General features: G+C 60.8%; 2 protein-coding genes across 2 annotated transcripts in view; both read right to left on the minus strand.

The window, feature by feature from the left end:
• LOC119102298 (synaptotagmin-like protein 4) overlaps positions 1–16363 on the minus strand; it is a 42936-nt gene extending 26573 nt beyond the window's left edge. The window contains exons 1-2 of the mRNA XM_037225664.1: positions 15600–16363; positions 15226–15296 (exon numbers count right to left, since the gene is read on the minus strand). Coding sequence (XP_037081559.1) covers positions 15226–15296; positions 15600–16363 — 835 coding nt within the window. The remainder of the gene's footprint in view (positions 1–15225; positions 15297–15599) is intronic.
• A 4-nt stretch (positions 16364–16367) lies between these two features.
• Positions 16368–22849, minus strand: LOC119102299 (uncharacterized; the record flags this gene model as incomplete). Its single annotated transcript, XM_037225665.1, is given in 2 exon segments — positions 16368–18702; positions 20674–22849. Coding segments are annotated over 2 exon segments (4511 nt in total), but the record flags the coding sequence as incomplete, so codon positions are not given.
• Between the last annotated feature and the right edge of the window lie 671 nt (positions 22850–23520).

Below are 23520 nucleotides of genomic sequence, written 5' to 3' on the forward strand. Positions count from 1 at the left end.
TGGCCATCACACCCCACCTTCAGAACCCCTCTATCTGCGGATCCCGTGACCCGTCATTTGCCGTCGGCAATTGGGATTCCGATGACCTGATCTATCGACCGGCGGCTGTGGCCGTCGCCGCCGGGCCGGCCGAACAGCGGCAGGGACAGCGTCGAACAAGGGCAGAGACAGCGCTGACCTGGGGCAGGGACAGTGTGGGCCAGGGGCAGGGACAGCGTCGAGCAGGGACAGGGACGGCGTCCAGCAGGGACAGGAACAGTGTCCACCAGGGGCAGGGACAGTGTGGTGCAGGGGCAGGGACAGCGTAGGCCAGGGGCAGGAAGAGCGCCGGCCAGGGTCGGCCCCCACGGCAGATTGAAAAAGTGGGGGCATCAGAAGCGTGTCATGTTCCTGAAGCAGCCGGGCGCTCACGGCATTCCAGGCAGCCTGATCGGGTCGGGAGGCATGCTGTGGGCGCGGGCGTCAGCCGAGCTGGCCGCCGCGAGAGGTCACGACCTGGCAGCTCAGGGTGGGAACGGACCGCTGTCTCGCCGCTCCGGTCACAGCGTGCACAAAGTCCTGCTGGTCACGCCCGTAGCGAATACAGGCCCAGGCCGAACGGACTGGGGCCGGGTCCGGTGCCCAGTCGAGTTAGGGAACGCGTGGCCCAGGGAGACTCACACATGCAGTGCATGACACGATCCGGAATTTGCACCAACAGATGTACCGAAACAGACTGTAGCAATGAGACATGGCCGTGTGAAACATGCACGTACGGCAACACTTCCCCACCGCGACACGAGGGTTTTGCAGATAAACCGCAAGGCTCATTCGTGGGAGTGGGGGCTGAGCGGGGCCCGGCTCAGACGCGACGGACACACCCGAGCTGAGCGGAGCCCGGCTCAGACGCAGCGGACACACCCGAGCTGAGTGGGGCCCGGCTCAGACGCGACGGACACACCCGAGCGGAGCGGGGCCCGGCTCAGACGCAGCGGACACACCCGAGCTGAACGGGGCCCGGCTCAGACGCGACGGACACACCCGAGCTGAGCGGAGCCCGGCTCAGACGCAGCGGACACACCCGAGCTGAGCGGAGCCCGGCTCAGACGCAGCGGACACACCCGAGCTGAGCGGGGCCCGGCTCAGACGAGCCCGAGCTGAGCGGGGCTCGATTCAGACGTGCCGGACACACCTGAACTGAGCGGGGCTCGGTTCAGACGCGACGGACACACCTGAGCTGAGCGACGGCGCGCCCACGGCCTACACCGACGTCCAGCGCGCCGGCTGACGCCACCAACGCCTTTGTGCGGCATGTCACCGCGCCGCCATTGTGGCGGCAGCGGCGGCGTCGCGGCTGGCACAATGTCCTGTTTCGCCACAGCGCGGCGGCGGCCGCGGGCGGTGCGGAACAGACGCGTCCGTGGGAGCGACGCGTCGGCGTCCGCCTCCGCGCCGCAACCCCGGCCGCGCGGCGCACGGGAAGGCACCGCCACCAGCGTCGGCTCGCAGGTCTGTTACCGGGCCCGGCAGGCCGTCAGGAATTGGGACGCAGTCAGCATATGTAGGAGCACGCCGTGTTGTCTACGTCGACGTAAGGAATCAACTAGCAACTTCTACGAACGTGATACGGCAGGAGGCACTTCAAACGTCTGGGGCCTACTGCAGCGCGGCGAGAACGTGTTATTGGCATTCTGCCGGGTGTGTTTTCGGCGTTGTGTGATGGCGCGGCGCAGCGTGCGCCCGACAGATGTGTGATCGGGCGGCGGACCTGGCGTGACTGCGACGTAGCCGGGCGTGACGGACCCGGAAAGACGTCCGGTGCCGCGCCGCTGCACGCCTCCACCAGCTGCTCGCGTGGGCGTAACAACCGCTGGGGCCGGTAAGGTCCGGAGACAAGTAGCCTTTGAGCAGATTGGACCGCCTCTGTGTTTGACCAGTACAGCATGGCTCCACAACGCAAATAAACATTAGAGATAGTTAAGGTGCGCTTTCGGCCATGAGGCTAAACGTCTTGGTCACGGCTACCGATCGGCGCATTTGCCTTTGGCTTGCATGCGGCCTGCTGTAACAACAGGCGGGCTTTATGGACAGGCTGAGTGGGCTTGCCCTGCGGCGAGTATCGACTCTGGGACAACTCGAGCAGCCCAACGCTGGAGTCAGCGGTCTCGGACTCGGCAGTCAGGCAGCATGCGCTGCTGAAGGCGGCGGCCATTTACCAGCCGAGACATTGCACGCACGTCTGACCCAGATACCGGCCACGATCCTGAGGCAGGGCGTGTCCCACGGCTGGCGAGGTAACGATCTCCATGCCAGTCCCGGCGGGTGATCGTCGGTGATCCAGAGAAGCGTTGGACAACAAGCCGACAAGATCAAGGGCAGAAATACAGGAAAACGTGAAAACGATGTAAACAGGTCTTCAAGAAATGTAGAATCCAATTACAGCGCACCATGGAAGGGGAAAATGGCAGAACACAAGAGAATAGAAGGATGCAGCTAGAGACGAGCAAGCGCGGCAACACTGGGCGGGCTGGGCGGATAACAGCCCACCCTGTCGTCAGATAAGGTGGGTCACCACCTCGTCTTACCCACACTCAGGTTATCAGAGGCCCTCGACACCCGTCACACATATAGCGGGCATGGTCGACGGCACACGTAACACGTTTAACGGGCATGGTCGACGGCACCCGCAACACGTTTAACGGGCATGGTAAACGGTAGTGATGCCTCCAGGAGGACTGGCCACGATCGACAACGTAATGTTACAATCATTGACAGGAGGCCACAGGCATAGAGCGGGAGCGAGTGCGAGTGCGAGTGCGAGTGCGAGTGCGAGTGCGAGAGAGAGAGACAGAAAGAGAGAGGGAGAGAGAGAGAGAGGGAAGGAGGGAGAGAGAGAGGGGGAGAGAGAGAGAGAGAGAGAGAGAGAGAGAGAGAGAGAGAGAGAGAGAGAGAGAGAGAGAGAGAGAAAGAGGGGGAGAGAGAGAGAGAGGGAAGGAGGGAGAGAGAGGGGGAGAGAGAGAGAGAGGGGTGACTGGTGCTGATGGATGCTCTTCGGAGCATGCCGGCGGCAGCTACACGGAGGGAGTGTAATGGGCATACGACGTATCGCCTCCGAGTGATGGAGCTCGGACTCCTTCAGGCAGCTGCCACCGGGCTCGCTGCGGCGTAAACAGAGTCTGCAGGCCGCCATTAAAGAATTGCCCCCATTCTAACTACATGATGATATCCAAAATGACAGATAAATGGTGAAAAGAATCGGGTTTTTCAGCTGGATACTTGTTACCTATGTAGCTAAAAAATGTGATCCACTGAAACTTTATGATAGTGCGTGAGCTCCCAATATTACCAGTGTATTGATCGATTGTAGAAAATTATGAAACGAATCACTGCGCCTCGATTCGTCATTCATTCAAAAGGTTGATGGAACTCAACAAGCCCAAGAACTTAGTCGGGCTTGATAACAGTATCGAACGCAGTGGCAAGCAAAAACTGAAAAGACTGTAATGGGCTGCATCGACGCCTAACATCCCATAGGTTGCGACGTTCAATGTGCCTGTCGGTATGCATGACAGCAATAATTTGATGAGAAATGGATGAAGGAGCACGAGAGTCTGGGGCTTAACGGCACGGTAAGGATACTCGAATATTTAACGCGAATTGCCGTCTTCGTGATCACTGTTAGCATTCTGTTATTGTATTTGTGGACGCACGGGCGCTCTGGTTGCATTTAGTCGTTGTGACAATCTTCCCTTAAGCTGTTTGGCTGAAACGCATCTCCTAAATGGCATCTAGTACAATTCAGTCACATGGTCAACAACAAACAGCAATTCTAAAAAATGTCGCGACAACAAAAGATAAAACGGTTCTACACATATATATATATATATATATATATATATATATATATATATATATATATATATATATATCTATATCTATATATATATATATCTATATCTATCTATCTATCTATCTATATATATATATATATATATATATATATATGTATATATATATATATATAATCCGTAATCTTTGTATGAGACTAAACACGCATACACAACTAGTTTGTTAGTCATTGCCTTGAACGGTGATGCTCTGAGATGAAGATTCCAAATGCTATTTCTACACATTTGTATTCGTGGACGCGTAGTTGTCCTGCAGAATAGCCATGACTAGATTTTTCCGTCACGACAACCCTCTTTCTTAAAGCCTTTTCGGCCGCGACGCATCTCCTGAGCGACACCTAGCGCAAAGCGAATCAAATCAAACCTCTATGGTATTCTGGCAGCTTATATAGTCTGCTGAGTGTTACCAAATGGGCATCATGGCATGCTGTAAATACAGAACATTCCCGAATCTTCATCGGGGTTCTAGAGCGGCGCGGCCCAGATGATCAACATTTACGTGGAACATGTTCCTTTCGACGCGTGCCTAATGGCACAATTTCAGCACAAGTCTTACGCTTATATTGGAGATAATGTTTGCACTACCATGAGAACTCTTTCCGTTCTCGAGAAAAAAAGCATCGCAATGGCGATCTGCATCGAAAAGACGTTTCTCTCCACCTCTCCCCGTAGCCGGTGAACTTTGATAACGCAAAAAAACCAGCCAATGTATTATTTCTTGACAGCATAATTTTCACCAACTATGTCGTATTCATTTTTGGTGCTTAAACCCAGGGTCAAACCCAGCCTGACAACCCTCTAGGTGCTTCCTAACCCATCCCTGGGGCTCACACCGGCGCTCTATCATAATGCGAAGACATATCATAATGGAAAGCCAGTGGCAAAAATGAAATATGCAGTCCCGCAGCGACGTTTCAGCAACCCAGCCGAGTGCCGTCCAGCAGTCATGTCACTGCAGCCAGTTAAGAAGCAGGACGCGCAAATAATGTCGGACAAGTACTGAATGATTACTATCGACAAATGATGAGTGATGACAGCTGGCGCAGACATGATGTGCGTTGACAGCAGTCGCTGCATCTCTGCATTCGGACGGTACCCGGGCGCACAACGACAGCTTAGTGAGTGATTACGCACTATGGCGCCCTGCGTGCAAGGGGCACGTGTATGGGACACGGCTGGCAGAAAGCACATCAGTCCCTGCCAAACCGAACGTGTACTCCAGGCACTTCCACCGATTGCATCGCATGCAGCCTTACCCTGTTTTCTATATGGAAGTACACAATAGGACCGTTTGCGGTCGACCTTTTTGCGGGTGGCGGCCAGACGTGCCGCCCGCACCTCGGGCGTCATCGTGGCGCTGGCGGCGGCGTCGGGCGCCAACGAGCTCTCGGCCAGGCTGTCCCGGCCGGCACTCAGCTCGGTTGAGCTCTGGCCCGAGCCCAACTCGACCGAGCAGGTGCCGTGGCTGGAGCTCAGGTCCGGAGCGCTGCCGACCGGCCCGAGCAACGGCAGCGAGGTCTGGCGCTGGCCGCCGATGCGGCGCGGGTCACGACGGCGCAGCACCTCTATCAGGCTGGCCTCGCTGGCGGCCAGGCACGGCTCGGTCTCGGCCGAGGGGGAGGCGCAGCAGCGTGCCGCCGCGCGCAGCAGCCAGCCGGCCAGCCGTCGCAGCCGCCAATTAAGCCCGCCAATCGCCGGGAACGTGCTGTACGACTTGGAGTCCATGGCGCCGGCCGTCCCGCGCCGCGGCTGCGCCCACACTGCTCGACCTGCCGCGCCGGCCCGGGGGCGGCCGACGGCGGCAGCGGCGCGCACGGGGACTGCCGCCCGACGGGACGGGCGCCGAAGCTGCTGCGCCGAACAGCGTGCGCAGACAGTGCTGCGCCGACGGTACGTGCCCCGGGACTGCCGGTGCGGCGATACCTGCGCCGGGACTGCCGTACGACGATACGTGCGCCGGGACTGCCGGTGCGACGATACCTGCGCCGGGACTGCCGGTGTGACGGCCTGACGGTACGCGTACGGACGCATCCAGGAATGCTGGGTCCGGTATTGGGAGCGCAATTTGTCGGAAATACTGAATGTAATTTCACCTGCTCTGAGCATTCTGCTTTTCGACCAGGTAGCATGACAATCGTCCTGAACTGAACGAACTGGAAGCGTCGTCCAGTCGTTACATGGAGCTCAAGACGTTCTTTCTACAGAAAGGAACCCCTCGAACCGCTGCACTGACAATGCAGCGGAAGCAACGGTATACTCCAAGCGTAACAAACTCAGTTCAGCGATAACAGAGCTGTCACACAGGCACGACGCCTGCCACTGCCGAGTACTCATTTCTTCATTTGAGGAGGAGAAATTTGAAGGTCAACATAAACCCAAAAAAGCGCTAACGGGCAGTCCATAAACGAGGTAAATAAAAATGAAGCTTACCGTCCGTAAATTGCAGTGTCTCCGTGACACTGGAAAACACCCAGGACGCACTGCGAGCTGATTCACCCCAGAGGCATTTCCTGTAGAAAGGCACTCACACTGCCTCGCGGCTAACACCAGGCACCGAGCCGATAGCCTCGCTGTTGGCCCGACCAGCGCGTCACAAACCGGTCCGCGGCTCGAGACGGGCCGTGCCCAGCTCACGGCGCCGTGACTTCGCAGCACACCCTCTGAGTCACGCCCGCGTGCGTACGTACACCCGCGCCGCGCCCGCGTGCGTACGTACGCCCGCGCCGCCCCTGCGTGAGTGCGTACGCCCGCGCCGCGCCGCGCCCGCGTGCGTACGTACGCCCGCGCGCGCCTGCGTGCGTGCGTACGCCCGCGTGCGTGCGTACGCCGCCGGTAGAGGGCTTTAAGGGTGACATTTAACTTACCTCATCCACCCGCCACCCATGGGCCGTGCTCATACCCGCCCACGCCCCTGCCTACCATTCAGTTGTATCCATTCGCTACCCATCCGTTTGCAGTTTTCCCAGCACTTGGGTTCTAATTTATGGAAGAGTTTCAGGAAAATTTACACCTTGAGTTACTGTTTTGCGTTGATAATTGGACGAGTTGTGTGAATAGAGCTAATTATGCCGGGAGGAAACGCAAGCAGTTACATAATGTAGCCTGTATTGAAGTATCTACCGGAAAAATTGAAAACGTCTTGCACATTCCCCTGCCCATAGGGTCATTCCACGACAAACAGACTCTGGATAGCTATGCAGTCCCTTCGGCATTTTGGCATCCCTTCGCATTTGACGACAGAATATGAATGTAATTATAGCATCACAACGCGATTCTGAAAGTTTTAGAGCCGTATGACGCACCGATGAGGAACTAGGGGTCGATGAAAATACCCAATGACGTCACAAATCCTACTTTTTAACTTGATGTAGCGAAAACAGCTTGTGGAGTATAATGCCTGGTCAAAGTGCATCGGAAAAGTAGCTACTCATGTTTTCTGAAACATGGATCAATATAACATTCAAGTTCAACTAGGCACATATAGTGATCTAGTTTGAGCTGTAAACTCATTTTATAAAACGTATGGTTCCTTTGATTTTCCCCTTTTCTACGAAGGTTTCCTACGAATCAAAATGGAACCGCATGGTTAAACTACGTGGATTACAAAAGCAAAATACAGGATTCTTCATAGAAAGACAGAGCGTGCGCACCTGCTTGGCCATGCACCCATGCACAGCCATGGCTGAAACGCACAAATCTGTGCCTCTCCGTTTTGTGCCCCGTAGAGTATTTCATAAACTGCGTCCATGATTCACCTGTTCACAACCAGCAATACAGTCGACGCGTCGCCGGGATTTGGTGCTGCCCTCGGCGCTAGATTCTCATGTCCTGACAGGCTTTTAACGGTGTGTTCCACTTCGATGCATGGACATTTGCAATGAAAAGTCGCGAAGATGTGCGATGTACATTAAAGGCCCACATCCTCAGGATGGCGACACATCGCCCCGACCCGTTCGTATGTGTGGCCAGCCTGGCTCGGTCACCCGGACCCACTCGTGTGTGTGGCCAGCCTAGCTCGGTCACCCCGACCCGCTCGTGTGTGTGGCCAGACTGGCTCGGCCACCCCGACCCGCTCGTGTGTGTGGCCAGCCTGGCTCAGCCACCCCGACCCGCTCGTGTGTGTGGCCAGCCTGGCTCGGTCAGCCCGACCCGCTCGTGTGTGTGGCGAGCCTGGCTCGGCCACCCCGACCCGCTCGTGTGTGTGGCGAGCCTGGCTCGGTCACCCCGACCCACTCGTGAGTGTGGTCAGCCTGGCTCAGCCACCCCGACCCACTCGTGTGGATGGCACGGTGAAGTGCTGGCGACTGTACAAAGCCGCCAGGCTGTTACGCCACGAAAGGTCAGCGTTGAGCCTCGCTGAAGTCGTCGGAGACGACGCTGCGGCGGACAACGTTGGCTCGGTAGTAAAACGCCGCCAAACGACCTTTTTCCAAGGGAAAGCAACAAATAGCCTTAACACAAATTACTCAGATGAACTAAAGTTGCTTTTTATTTGTTTTCAAAGTTCCCAACGTGGCGGCGGGTTGCACAGATTCATTTCATAACTTTGTCTAGTAGGTCCGACCAGACCGGACTGGATTGGTTTGAGAAATCTGGAAAAAAAACAGATCGGCAGGCGGACTGAATCTGGACTGGATCTTGGATCTGGGTCCTGAAAACTCACTCCATGATATACCCTTATGGCCATAAACCGATGCCGCGCGCACAAACAGGGCCATTCGCTGCCGGATCGGAAGCGAACGCGAGTCAGTTTTGATCCGACATGACGTGGCAAGACGTGGCAGCCTGTGGCGGCTGCGGCAGGCGTTTTCCACAGTCGTCGCTTCTGGCCGGCCTGCAAAGCCACTACGAGTTCCAAACTTTGCCCACGAGAGCGCCTCATGAGACCGCCATAGTGTTGCAGGATGGGCGGGGTCCCACCAGAACGTGGCTGGGTTGGATTTAATGCCGCCATTAGTTTTGATGAGGGGAACGCCTCGTGTCTGGTGCGGCGCCCGCACCAGTACATACCCCGTTTCAGCGCGGGCTTTCCGACGGCGCTTGAAGAGCTACAGTGATAATGATACTACGCGCGAACCACTGCACATGCATCGAAACATTCCGTAGAGGGCTGCGGCGGACAATCTACCTGTCAAACGCGAGTGTGGTAGTACTTACTGGTGCGACATGCAGCACGTAATAGCAGTGGGGGACACAACAAAATTATACGGCTCGCATCGTTCCTGGGGAACACAACAAACAAAGACCCATTCTCGGGGGCCCGGCAGCTCTCAGGGAGGCACACCTTGATAACCACTTCGGGAGATTTCCCGTCAGCCACCGATCGCTGACAACCAGCTGCCAGATGACACCGGTCCAGCTGTCATGCGCGGCGATCGTCCCTGCCAGCTTCATCTCGATCTCGATCACGGGACAGCCGTGAACCACACTCCAGCTGGCACCCGACGGGGTCTTACAACGAAGCAAACCCGTCCGACAACGTTGCAGCCTCTCCTCCCCCCCCCCCAACCCCCTCCACGCATCAGGAGCCGACCGTCGTCAGACCCTCAGCGCGGTCCAGTCTTCCCCTTTGCTACCGCCCCCCCCCCCCCTCCTGGGCCTGTCCGGACGGGGTCGAATGGCGACGGCTGCACGGGGCTCGTGCGCCGTCGGCACCGGTCGAGTCGGACAGCCAGCGCCACCTGCACGCCCGTGCGGTGCATGGCTCGGCCGCCGGCCAGCCGGGCCGGCCTGCCGCCGTGCAGGACTTTCACGGTCGACCAAACTGGTTCTGGCGCCGACAGGTCGGCCACCCTCGCGCCAGGAGCGGGCGCTGAGATGTCGGCCGGGGAGCAGGGGCGGGGAGGGGGAGGGGGAGGGGGAGCGCACCTGCTGAGGCGGCGCCGCGCGGGCGGCTGCGCAGCGGCAGTGCGCCCCGGGCGAGCCGAGCGCGCCGGCCGAGTCAATCGCCGTGTAATGGACGGCGGGGGTGTACGCCGCGCCGCTGACTTGACCTTGCCTGTTGCAGTGCTGCGACGCGGCGGCCACAAAGACGGCCGCCTCCCTCTGCGGGCCGATCTCACTCCCTGCAGCCGGACGAGGGTGGCACTCTCACCCGCGCGGCGACGGTGAGAGTCGCGAGCAGCGTGTCAGCCCCGGTCACGACGCCGCCACGGTGGCGAGCCGACGGGAAACTTCGGAGAACGTGACCGCCAACCATGTGGAGGCGCCGGGATCACCGGGAAGGCGAGAATGGCACGAGGGCGAGAGAGATTGTGTGGAGCGACAAAACAGCAGACCAAACGAAAGGCAGCACGGCGTGGCTAGCGGACAAGGGGGTGAGAGGAGAGAATAGGCATGACAGTCTGAAATGTGGGGAGCTTGGGAAAGTCCGCGCCTTGACTAAGGCAACCGGAAACGACACTGGCGATACCAGTGCATGAGACAAGCAAGCGCCTGACTTCAAGGACAGGTGAAAAAGATCCCCAGCCGCAAACTTCCCCTGGCCATGTCGGCCCCGGCCCAGCACATACGATCGCTCCACGTGGGGAAGCTGTGACCTTTGAGGCACTGGAGGCGTCCGGTGTCAGTGAGCACGGTCCCATACCCGGCGTACGGCCGCGTGCACTGCAGCGCCACACCTGACCCCGCCGTCACGTGACGTCGGCGCCGCCCGACCGGCCGACACGCGGCGTGCTCACGTGACGCCACCGGTCTGCAGCGTCTGGCATGGCGGCCGCGGCTGCCCGGCCAGGCCGATACGGGCGCACGGGGTAGGGGAGGGGCAGTGCCGGTCCGGCACAGGGCCGCAGGCGGCAACGGGCGCCGGCCGTCCGCCCGGCTGCCGGGGTCTGAGGCAGGGATAGTCGGGCCTCCGGGCAGACGGCGGGGGATGCCGAACTATTGAGGCAGACGATGAGAAACAGAGTGCTGTAGTCTCGATGCAGGGGGTGAGAAGCACCGAAGTCTTGGAGCGGACGGTGGGAGCAACGAGATTTCAGGACAGATGGTGAGGAATACGAAGTCACGGCGCAAACGGTGGGGACCACTGGGAGTGGGGATCAGGAGCGCATCTTGGGACAGACGGTGAGGACTGATGGGCGCTGAAGTCTCTGAACAGAAGGAGAGGAGCACTGGGATAGGCCATCCATGACAAGAAGCGGGGAACGCTGACCATTTTGTAAAATAAAGTGAGGAACACTGAGCTGCTGGACATGGAGCGAAGAGCACTGCTCCCTCCAAACAGAGTATCGGGGGTGCTGAAAAGGCAGGATGCCGAGCCATTGGATAGTTATGGGGGGACGTCAAGTTCTCGGGATAGAAATGAGACGCACGTGACCTTCTGGGATCTCATGAGCAGCGAGGACATGTAAGCTCTCGAAATACCAACAGCGAAGACCACTAAGCTCTCGGCGCACTGATAGTGATCACTGATCTCCCACCAGGCCGTGAGAAGCGCTGGGCGAGCCGGGACCAGCCGTCATCACGAGAGCCAGCTGAGCGGCTGGCTGTTCGGGAGGGCGAGAGCGGGACGAGCCGCTGCCCGCTGCTCTGTGGGCGGACGATCACGCGACATCCGACCCGCCGGACATCTGCGAGGGGTGGGGTTGCCGGACCCCTCCAGCGGTCACGAGTCAGAAGTGCTTACTGACTGACAGACGAACTGACTCAGCGCGTCAGGTCTGCCAGCACTGGTGTGGCAACGGATGACACGTACGTGTGTGCTCATCAGCGATGCATCTGGGATCCGGGAGGGCTCTCCAGCACGGCCAGGCCGTTCCCCGCTCCTTACGCAGGCTTTTACCTCCGCCCCACAAGCGTGGAGGGCGAAATGTATCGAAAATTAAGCGAGCCAGAGACGCGTTAAAACAGCGTTGAAAAACACAGGCGTATGTCTGGGTGAGCAGCGGTGAACGTGACCTTTGATAGGTCATCCCAGCCCAGAGCAGCTGTTTATTAACCCTCCTGTTATCTCACGAATTAAGTGTGCGGCGACAATGGAAGAAAACGGAGATGAATAGCTCTAAGAAAATTATCGGATAAGGCGCTATTGAAAATCAACAGATGGGATCTGTTGGGGGTGTAGTATGTCAAGCCGAGTTTAGGGGTTGATGGCTATTGTTGAACTTTCCAGTCTAGCTACATCAAAACTAAAAAATACACACTTACGCAAGCAAGAGTGTTATGAATGTAATGTTGTTAATGAAAGCAAGAATGAATGCGTCATTATGGTTCAAATAGTAAGATCTTCAAGAGCTCAAATATTTTCACAAATGTCAAAGCTGGACATACAAGGCTTGAAATTCAAAGATTTGAATGGCCTGAACCTGCAAAAGTAAGCAGAGAGATAAAAATGCACGTGAGATTGATAACGTTGAGAGCAATAGTCTAAAACATATCCTTAAACTAAATATCCAGCAAAGAATATGCGTCACCCGATTGTCACTTCCGAGCCAAATATTGCATGAATACCTTCGAGAAAGAGGTCAAAGATCATAACCAATCAAGGTGATCATGACTAAGCAAGGCGAGAAACTTGAATTTTTAACACTCGTAACAATGACGCAAACTCAGTCGCTCAAACTTTCAGCCCTGCGCTCGAGACCGTTCAGATACTTATCCTGAAAAAGCAACGGTCTCTGAGGCCCCTCCCCCGTAGACAGAGGGTCAATGGGGCCGGCCCCTGACAGAGCGTCAATGGGGCCGGCCCCTGGCAGAGGGTCAATGGGGCCGGCCCCTGACAGAGGGTCAATCGGGCCGGCCCCTGGCAGAGGGTCAATCTGGCCGGCCCCTGACAGAGGGTCAATCGGGCCGGCCCCTGACAGAGGATCAATCGGGCCGGCCCCTGGCAGAGGGTCAATGGGGCCGGCCCCTGACAGAGGGTCAATGGGGCCGGCTCCTGACAGAGGGTCAATCGGGCCGCGGCCGGGCCGTTCAGGAGCGGCTGGCGCGAGTGGGAGCGATAACCCTGTTGACCGACCGACAGTTCGCCCCAGATCGAGCCGTGCCAGCTGGAGAGAAAGGGCCAGAGCGGCCGCGGCGAGAGCCACACCCCGTGAGGAAGACGTTCTTACCACAGCTTGCGCAAGGATTGGACGGGTCGTGGTAAGGGATGGCAGTCTGTCGCGCATCCAGCTGTGATGCGCTACAAAGAAAAACACACCGCACTGACGTCACAGGAAACGGACGCGCACGACTTCAACACGAGCACCAGCCTCTGCGCCTGTGAGGCAACCCACTATATCATACGACCTGTAGAGAAAGGCTATTGTGATATGGTCCGAGAGGCAAACACGAATGTGAATGTCACGGGAGACCTCATGGGCAGTGTCGTATCAGGGGTGTGTGTGGGGGGGGGGGGGGGCGGTACGCCCCCAGTTGCAGTATAAGTATCAATGTCCGCGCGAATAAATGTCCACAATTCTGGTTCCTAACGGGGGCCTTCCAAGCGAAAAAATGAGCCTCCTTAACACAAATGTGGGCATTTGTATCCAGAAAATGTGTCCCTTTATGCAGCAAGGGGTCTTCTGAGACGGATTTGGTACCCCAGCTTGTTTATGGGCTTCCTTGATGTGAATTTCGTAGGCTAAGTATGGCTACAAAACGCTCAACTTGGGCAAAGGGGCGCCCCAAAATTTAGAGGTGCAAAAGCATACTCTTACCCGTGTCGGTGCGCATGGGGACAACTGCTTATTCCGTCCCCTTCATCCCACCACTTCCCGGTTACGTCATCCCCGCCTGGCAGCATAAAATACATTGCCAATCGCGAGATCTCACCGAGGCCACCCCTTGTTATTTTTTGCTACACTAAGATAATTGCTTTGTTTGAAACAGCAGGTGGGTTGCATCCGCCCCCTTTGTGTTCGTATCATGAAAAACGCAAATCCGGATGAGGGATCAAAAGCCACTAAAAACACCGAACAAGCATTCGTATTTCCTCCAAAATGCGTAAATTTTACGGTGCTACGAGATAAAAACATCCCGTATTTAGCCCAACATCAGCAACACCCCGATCAGATCACATCAGATCAAAACACCATGGACGGAGTGCCGAGACACGAGGAAAGTCAGGCAGCACCGGTGCCGCCGCGCTGGCGTGAGTACGGCGCGCGTGTCGTGGCTCGGCACACCCCAGGCGTGTCGTGCGGAGGCGTGAGAGCGAGCCCGCTGCCAGGCTCGTGCAGTCCGCTTCCCGGCCGTGAACCTCACCACGCTTCCTGCCGGGCTTCTCACCGCGGCGTTCGCGGTCCGTGCTCTTATCGAGGCGGAAGCCAGCAGGCGTTCACACCAGCCTTGCACGGGTAGGTATGTAGAAACGACACAAAAGTGCCGAGTGTATAATGAGTTCTCACCTCAGTGATAAAACCATGGCGGCATTGCAGCGACTGGCGTTATAGCAATATCGCGCTGGGAATCGGCCCAACAGCGACGTGTCCGTACCAGAGAGGGTGTGAGCGGGCGTGCGCGCGCACGTGCGTGCTATCTACGCGCATGTGTTTCTACTTAAACGCGCAGTTGCACCCAAGGCAACACGAGCGCAGGCGGAAGAGATGTCCCACAGAGAAGAGGCGGATGGCGCCAGGCCTCAAGTCGCTACGGTGATCGCAAACGTGTACGATGCGGCCCAGCGTCACAAATAATGCCCAATCACATCACATGCCCTAATGCGACCGGCACTCGCCGCCACAGATCGACGAGCGGAACTGTAAAGCGAGTGGAGCCGACCTAGTGACCTGTGCCTCGTGAAATGGATACACTCAATCGTCGAGCGGACCCGAATGGAAACAATGAGCACGCCAGAAACGCTTCCCCAGTCAAGAATCGTTGGAACTTGCATAAGTAACGAAGACAATTGAATGAACGTCACACTTTCTTGCACGCCTGTGTCCCGCATTCCAATGAGTGGCCAGATAATTGAATGGAACCGTACTAACAAACGGCATGAGCCCGCCGTACGACGGGCGCTAATTAGGAAATCAAGATGTCAGTCGGATGTCTTCCGACAGCCGTTGCGTAGCGCTGGTGTGATGAGCTGCGCAGCCTTCTGAATGCGGTAACTACCACTTATGCAGAGACAGTGAGAGGCCCAGTCATGTGAGCCAGCGGCAGATTGCAGCGCCGTAAGACGTAGCGTATAGTGGACGCCACCGCTTCAATCTTACCAACTGTCCCGCACATCGACATCAGCAAACGGCACGTGCAACGCCCGCTTCACAAACATCCCGTCCGCAGCCGCAGCCAAGCGCCCCTCCCCTGCTTCGTCACGGTACATACACCCACACTCACACAGACATACACCCACCCACACACACACAACAGGCGACACAAAGCGAGCGAGGGCGCGGACGCCGGGACTGACCTTTGTGGGACCACGAGGAGCGTCGGGCGCCGAGCAGGGCGCGCCGCGAGGTGGGCCCGGCGGCCCGGAAGCCCGGCGGCCGGTAGCGGGCCGAGCGGGCCGCGTCAGCCGCCAGACTCGACACGCCCAGGTGCACCGCCTTGTGCGGCGGCGTGACGCGGCCGCGCGGCAGCGAGAGCGAGCCTGCCGCGCTCGGCACCGGCAGCGCGCCCGTGCTTCCGCCCACGGCCGTGGAGCGCGGCAGCGTCGTCGAGCGCACGTCGGCCGCCGGCGCCGGCTCGCCCGGCAGCGGGCTCGTGTCCGGCACGCTGCTGCGACGCTTGTAGTTGAAGAGAAAGCGGCGCGGCCGGCGGTCCTCCGGCTCGCTGTCGGACGCCTCGGGCCGCGCCGTGATCGTCTCACTGCTCAGCGACGTGTTGAGCGAGTTCTTGCTGCCGAGGCTGGAGCGGCTGCTGAACCAGCGCGGCGTGTTGCGCTGGCCGATGTGCTTCTCGTAGCTGTCGGCGGCGCGCAGTGTCGAGTCCGAGTCCACCTGCTCGGACGAGGAGAACTCGGAGCTGCGCGGTCGACCGATCGTCAGCGTGCTGCCGCTGCCGCACGACTTGACGCTCACGTCACCCTCCGACTTCACGCGGCCGCTCAGGCGCGTCCACTTGTCCTCGGTGCGCCCGAGCGTCGGCTCGCCCTCCTCCGCGTCCTTCTTCTCCACCAGGTTGTGGCACGAGTCAAACTCCTTCTTCTTCTTGCGCTTGCTGTCGCGCAGGATCTTGTTGAAGTCGATGGAGCCGGTGCTGCCGACCGACTTGCGCGGCCCGGTCGGCGAGGAGGCCGTCTCCAGCGAGGCCAGAATGTTGTCGTCGGAGGCGGCCGGCGGCGCCGTCATCAGCCGCAGGTAGCCGGAGCGCGGCACGTGCGGCGAGTGGCCCGGCGTCAGGTCCGGACTCGAGACGGCCGCCTCGGCCGCCGCCGTCCGGCTCCGGCCGTGCTTCGGGCTCGACGTGTACGACTCGGTGAAGAAGTCGCGCGCGCGCGGCAGCCGCACGCTCAGGTTGGGCGAGTGGTCACTGAGTGACGTCGAGTCGCCGCCGCTTGACACCTCGTGCATCAGCGCCACCAGCCGGTCGCCTACGTGCTGCATCACCTTAGTGAGCATGGGAGGCGAGGCGGGCACAGGGCGGCGGCGGCTGCGTCGGCTGCGACAGGCCGCGCAAGCTGCCCATCAACCGTTCGTACACGGCCACAGCGTCGTTGGGCTCGGCCGGCGCGGCGGCCGCCGGCGCGGGCGGCTGGACGGGCGGCGGCGGCGGCGCGTCCGAGCCGTCGTACTTCTGGATGATCTGCTGGCAGCTCTGCGAGATCTGCTTCTGGATCTGCGTCATGAAGTCGGGCTGCGCCGGGTTGAAGGCGGCGTACGCGCCCTCCAGGTCACTGCTCGTGTAGTCGGAGCTGTCGTACGAGTCGCTCCACGTGTCCTCGCTGCTCAGGTATTCAACAATCTCGCGCACCTGCGCCTCGTTGATGCCAGGCACGCTCTTCATCATGCGCGTGAGCTCGCTCTCGAACGAAAGCAGCTGGGCCGGCTTCGCCTGCGGACCGTGCACGTCCGTGCGCGGCGCGCTGAAGATGGTCGTGCGGAAGAACTGTCGCAGACGGCCCATCAGGATGTTGGTCTCCTCGTCCGAACTCCAGTTGTTGAACGAGTCCTTGCGGATTACCTTGTTGCGCGTTTTGGCGCCCGGCGAACTGGCCGCCTGGCCGGCGGCGTCTCTGGCCTTGGCTGACGGTGTAGTCGACCTCCTGCCGCCGGCGGCGCCTTCCTCACCGGAGGCGGACCGCTGCGAGCCGGAGACCGAGCTGGTCTTGCGCGCCGTGCCCTCACTGTCCGATGAGTCGGGCGTCACGCGATTGGCCGCCTCCTCTGGCCGCTCCTCCGTCTCCTTGATTACCGCCTCCTTCAGCAGGTCGTCCGAGCTGCCTAGGAAGCCGCTGTCGCGGCTCTGGCGCGCCTCGCCCGTCTTGTCCAGCTGGTGGAGACTGGCATCGCGGCCAGCGTCCGGCGCGGCCAGCGGCTCCGGCGCTCGCGCCACGGCCAGCGCCGCCGGCTCCTCCATCGCGCGAGCCACCTTCTCCAGGGCCGTCTCGCGGTCCGAGTGGTCGCCGCCGGACGCCAGCAGCTTCTTCTTCTTGCGCCGTTTAATCGTGTCGAACTGGCCGTCCGTCTTCTCGAAGGCCGTCTCGTCGGCGGTCGGATCGGGCGGGTTGTCCTCGTCACTGGACGTACCGTCGCTCTTGTCGGACACCTCGCGCGCCGACACGTCGCCGCCGCTGCCGCTGACGTCACCCGACTGCGCCCGGTAGCGGGAGCGCGTGACCTTTTTGCGCCGCTGCTCGGGAGATGGCTGACCCTCGGAGTCGCTGCCAACGCTACCGCTGCCGTCCGTCTGGACCTCAGAGTCTTCGCCAGCAGAGCGAATCGACGGCTGCCGCACCAGACCCAGGCCCAGGAAGCCCTTGTTGAAGTAGCGCGCCGCGGCCTGCTCCACCGGGTCACCGTCGGCGTCCTCCGTGTCCAACAGCTCGCTGTACACCGAGGCTGACGCGTCGCTGCTGAACGAGTCGTTGCACTCGCTCTCCTCGTTGCCGACCTTGCGCGGCTCGTACGGCCCGTTGCCCAGGCCGAAGAAGAAGTACTTCTCGAGCTCCGATGACGGGTCAGCGGTGGGTGTGCGTTCCTTGGCGGCGCGCTCATCGACGTCGCTCTCCTCGCAGCTCTCCTCGATGATGGTGGTTAGTGTGAAGTCCAGTGGCCGGCTCAGTCCCCGCATCTCCTCCTCCGTGTACGCCTCCTCCTGCGACGCGTCGCTGAACGACTCCTGCTCCTCCATCGAGTAGCGCTCGTCCGAGTCGAAGTGGTCGTAGCCGTACTCGTCGTCGTCGCCGCCGCCGAAGTCGAAGCCGTCGTCGAAGTCATCTGGCATCTCGCCGTCGGTGCTGACGCGCCGCTCAGCGCCGTCCGGCGAGCGCTGGCGGCGCCGCACCTCAGGGGTTCGCGGTCCGCGCCGCCCGGGCGTCGGCGCCGGTGCGTCCAGGCCGGCGAAGTAGTCGGCGAGGCGCGACGCCGGCTCTGGCGAGATGCCACGGCCCACCGTCATCTGCACGAACTCGTCGCGCGCCTGGCGCGAGCGCGCTATGAGACTGCGCAGCTCGTCCGGCGCCGGCCGCACCTCTCCCGTCACCAGCACCGAGTTGGTCTTCTCGTCCGTCACCACCTCCACCTCCTCAGGGGGGACGCGCCGCGCGGCCGGCGCGCCCTCGGGCTGCGCGCCCGCCGGCGAGTCGGTCACCTCCACGGTAGCCACGTTGCCGCGCGCGGCGCGCTCGACACCCGTCACGTTAGTGACGGTGACGGGAGGCCTGTCGTCGCCGCCGCTGCCAGCGGCCGTGTGCACCACCGTGCTGCCGGCCGCGCCCACGGCCACCACGCTGACAAAGCCGCGCGCCGCTGGCCCGCCCTCGTCCGGCTCCGCCCGCGGCCGCTCACTTTCGCCCGGGGCGCTGGCCTCGCCGGCGCGCGCGCCGCCGCTGCTGGGCCCACTGGCGTCGCGCGGAGCCGCGCCCGCTCCGCCGCCCATCTGCGGTTTCGCGGCGGCCGCGCCGCCGTCGGCAGTCAATACAATCGAGCGGTCCGTTTCTGCGGCGGCCGGGCGCGGGGACGCGGCGCGCCGCTCGCCGCACCTGGCGGCAGGGGTGTCACCGGCCGTCAGCGCGGCGGGCTGCTCACCCCTGCAGTCGCGGCCGCTCAACCCCCGCGCGCCGGCGGCGGCTGGCCCGCCGCCGGCCATGCCGTCCGCCGCCGCAGCTGAGCCGGCCGGCCCATTGTGCGGATTTTTACAGGCTTCAGGGCTAAGGGCTAATGACTCAGGTGCGGCAGGGCCCTGACCAGGACCGGTTTGCGTGACCATGGCGGCGGCTGGCGCGACGGGCGCCGCCGTTTCGTCAGCGGCGCGGCCGGCCACCGTATCAGCTGGGCGGCGTTCTGAGTCGGCCGGCCCCCGGCCGTCGGTGGACGGGACGGCCCCGGCCGGGTCAGCCCGGACGCACGCTGCCGGCTTCTGGCGTGGCGCTGCTGCGTCAAGTTCCGGTCCGACGGACGCCGGTGATTCCGTGGCGTCCAGCGCAGGCGTGTCCGTGACGTCTGGGAAGACTGACGCCGGAGTGTTGGTGACGTCTGGACAGACTGACGCTGGGCTGTCGCTGACGTCGGAACAGACTGACGCCGGGGTGTCCACGACGTCTGGACAGACTGTCGTTGGGGTGTCCCTGACGTCTGGACAGACTGACGCCGTGGTGTCCGTGACGTCTGGACAGACTGACGCTGGGGTATCGCTGACGTCTGGACAGACTGATGCCAGTGTGTTGGTGACGTCTGGACAGACTGACGCTGGGGTGTCGCTGACGTCTGGACAGGCTGACGCTGGGGTGTCGCTGACGTCTGGACAGGCTGACGCTGGTGTGCCCGTAACGTCTGGACACACTGATGCCGGGGTGTCTGTGACGTCTGGAATGACTGACGCTGGGGCGCCATTGATGTCTGGACACACTGATGCCGGGGTGTCCGTGACGTCTGGACAGACTGACGCTGGGGTGTCGCTGATGTCTGGGCAGACTGACACCGGGGTATCCGTGACGTCTGAATGGACTGACGTCGGGGTGTCGGTGATGTCTGGGCAGACTGACGCCTGGGTGTCAGTGGCGTCTGGGCAGACTGGCGCCGGGGTATCAGTGACCTCTGTACGGACTGACTCTGGGGTGTCCGTAACGTCTGGATGGGCTGACGCCGGGGTGTCAGTGACCTCTGGATGGACTGATACCGGGGTATCAGTGGCCTCTGGACAGACTGACGCCGGGGTATCAGTGGCCTCTGGACAGACTGACGCCGGGGTATCAGTGGCCTCTGGACAGACTGACGCCGGGGTATCAGTGGCCTCTGGACAGACTGACGCCGGGGTATCAGTGGCCTCTGGACAGACTGGCGCCGGGGTATCAGTGACCTCTGTACGGACTGACTCTGGGGTGTCCGTAACGTCTGGATGGACTGACGCCGGGGTATCAGTGACCTCTGGACAGACTGACGCCGGGGTATCAGTGGCCTCTGGACAGACTGACGCCGGGGTATCAGTGGCCTCTGGACAGACTGACGCCGGGGTATCAGTGGCCTCTGGACAGATTGACGCTGGGGTATCAGTGGCCTCTGGACAGACTGACGCCGGGGTATCAGTGGCCTCTGGACAGACTGACGCCGGGGTATCAGTGACCTCTGGACAGACTGACGCCGGGGTATCAGTGGCCTCTGGACAGTCTGACGCCGGGGTATCAGTGGCCTCTGGACAGACTGACGCCGGGGTATCAGTGGCCTCTGGACAGACCGACGCCGGGGTATCAGTGGCCTCTGGACAGACTGACACCGGGGTATCAGTGGCCTCTGGACAGTCTGACGCCGGGGTATCAGTGGCCTCTGGACAGACTGACGCCGCGTTATCCACGCTGTTTCGACAAACTGTCACCTGACTATCGCGCGCCGGGTCGACTGGATCCGGCGAGCCTACAGCCGCAGACATAGGGCCGACGGACACGGCGTCGATCGGGTCCACGGACGGCCCGGCTGGCGGCACCGCTGAGCTGGCCGGCCTTTGGTCGACCGTGACGGTTTCTGGGTCAGCCGAGTCCCCTTCCGGCTTGTCCGACGTCACGTGGCCGGTTGTGGGTGTGTTCTCACCGGGGTCAGCGCCAGGTGGCGTGCCTCTGCACTCGTCCATCGCCGGCTTTTCCTCGTTGGCAGCGGTACTGGGACTGGCGGCTGGCGGGTCGCCGTCTCCATCCTTTTCCTCGGTTTTGGCGGCCTCTCCGGGGTCCGTTGAGTCACTGCCTGACATCTTTTCCTGGGGTGCGCTGCTGTCCAAAGCCGCGGGCATTACGCCGCCAGCCCTGAGCTGCCGGGCGGCTTCGTTAAGGTCAGGATCACCTGCCTGGGAGCCTTCAGCCGTCGGGTTTGGTTTGCATGTACCAGCAGAAACGTCTGTCGATGATGGACATCCAACCTCGAGTTGCTGATCGGATGAGGCAGCTTCCGGAATTTCTGTTATCGAACGCTGACACGCAGCAGCCTCCCCGGAGTCAGAGCCGTGAACACCGGACCTGACTGGAATGGGATCAGTATCCACCCCCTCCCGCTCGGCGACTTCTGTCCCACCGGCGACCGGTACAGCGACGGCCTCCGTGTGTCTCTCCTCGTCCAGGCCGGCAGCTTTCTCGGCCACCGTCGAGATGTCCGTCACCTTGGTCGCAGCGCTACGGATGCCGCTGCCGACTGATGTCGCATCGGGCTTCATCACAGGCTCACCTTCCTCACTGTCAGGTCCGCTGTTCGATGATGATAAAATGCCAGACAAAGGGTTTTCCTCAACCTTAGCAGCCTGCGAAACGGCGGGTGTCGAGCTCGCCAAGTCCACACCAGAGCTGGGGACTGACGCAGTCGAGCTCACCGGGCCCAGGCCAGAGCTGAGGACTGACGCATACGTTTTAGCCGATGCCTGCCCATCCTTCACAGCCGCCTCGGCGGTCAATTGCACCGTTTCCGACCGCGTATTTTCTCGAGCTTCATCAGCACTAAGGTCGCCTAGTGTGGGATAATTCTTCTCTCGCGCTTCCCCAGCAGCGTCTGCCACGAGACGGTCCCCTGAGGTACTGCCTGTCCGGACCACAGTGCCCGAGTCGACCACCCCAAGGTGGCCGTCAGCCCCGTCCGTTGCCTCGATGACGGCTGTCCGGCCGACAGCCACAGTGCCCGAGTCGTCCACTCCAAGGTGCCCGTCAGCCCCTTCCGTCGCCTCGATGACGGCTGTCCGGCCGACAGTCACAGTGCCCGAGTCGTCCACTCCAAGGTGCCCGTCAGCTCCGTCCGTCGCCTCGATGACGGCTGTCCGGCTGACAGTCTGCGAGGCCTCGCCAGTGCTGCCGGACTCCAAGCAGACTGGTGGTGGCTCGCCCGCCTCTGGGGCTTCGCCTGAGGCGCCCAGTTGGGAGACTTCCAGCGTCGGCGCGCCCGTGGCGAGACTTTCTTCCGCTGAAGTGGGCTGACTGGCCTCCGGGTCGGACCGCTCGGCAGTCCTGCCCTCGGCTTTGGCATCAGGACTGACAGATGCAGCACCGACACCGACGGTCTCCTCTCTGACCTCACAGGTGTGAGGGCCCGCCAGCATCGACACATCGGTCGTCGGCTTTTCACTACCAGCATCGACCGGGCCCGCAGCTTGAGCTGGGGCAACAGCGACGCTATCCACTGGCGCTGTGATAGACGTCAGGCGAAGTGACGCCGCGTCGCCGCCATCAGCGCTCACCGGGGTGAGCACATCAGTTGGGGAAGGTTCCCCTGAGGGGCTGGCAACTGTGGTAATGGTTGCTGCGCTGCCCGCCTCACAACTGGCAGCCGGTGGGCTGACAGCCTCAGGCTTGACATCCTCCGGGCTGGCGGTCTCCGGGCTGACAGTTGCTGGGCTGACGGTCTCGGAGCTGACAGCTGTTGGGATTACAACATCAGCGCTGATGGCCGCTGGGCTGACCGGCTTAGAACTGATAACTGTTGAGCTGGCGGACTCAGAGCTGGCAACTGCTGGGCTGACAGTCTCAGAGCCGACAGTTGCTGCGTTGACGGGCTCAGAACTGGCAGCTGCCGATGAAAGCTGCTGACAGCTGCTGATAACCTCCGAACTGACAGCTGTTGGACTGGTAACCTCAGAGCTGACAGCTGTTGGGCTGACGGCCTCGCAGCTGACAGCTGTTGGGCTGGTGGCCTCAGAACTGACGGCTGTTGGGCTGACGGCCTCGGAGCTGACAGCTAATGGGCTGATGGCCTCGGGGCTGGCAGCTGTTAGGCTGCCTGCCTCGCAGCTGACATCCGTTGGGCTGACTGCCTCGGAACCGTCAGCTGATGGGCTGACGGCCTCGGAGCTGACGGCTGTTGGACTGACGACCTCGGAGCTGACAGCTGTCGGGCTGACGACCTCGGAGCTGACAGCTGTCGGGCTGACTGCCTCGCAACTGACATCTGCTGGACCGACGGCCTCATGGCCGACAGGTGTTGGGTTCACGACATTCTCCGGTGCAGATACATCTGGCTCAGACGTAGCAAGCGGCAGGGCGACAGCTGGAAGCACCTCATCACCCTTTTTGTTGGCTTGATCACTATCTTCCATTGGGCCAATAACCAGCTCCTCTGTCGTCTCACCAGGGGGACTT

The sequence above is a fragment of the Pollicipes pollicipes genome, unplaced genomic scaffold (assembly GCF_011947565.3).
Source record: "Pollicipes pollicipes isolate AB1234 unplaced genomic scaffold, Ppol_2.1 Scaffold_5724;HRSCAF=6776_pilon_pilon_pilon, whole genome shotgun sequence".
Taxonomy (NCBI): Eukaryota; Metazoa; Arthropoda; class Thecostraca; order Pollicipedomorpha; family Pollicipedidae; genus Pollicipes; species Pollicipes pollicipes.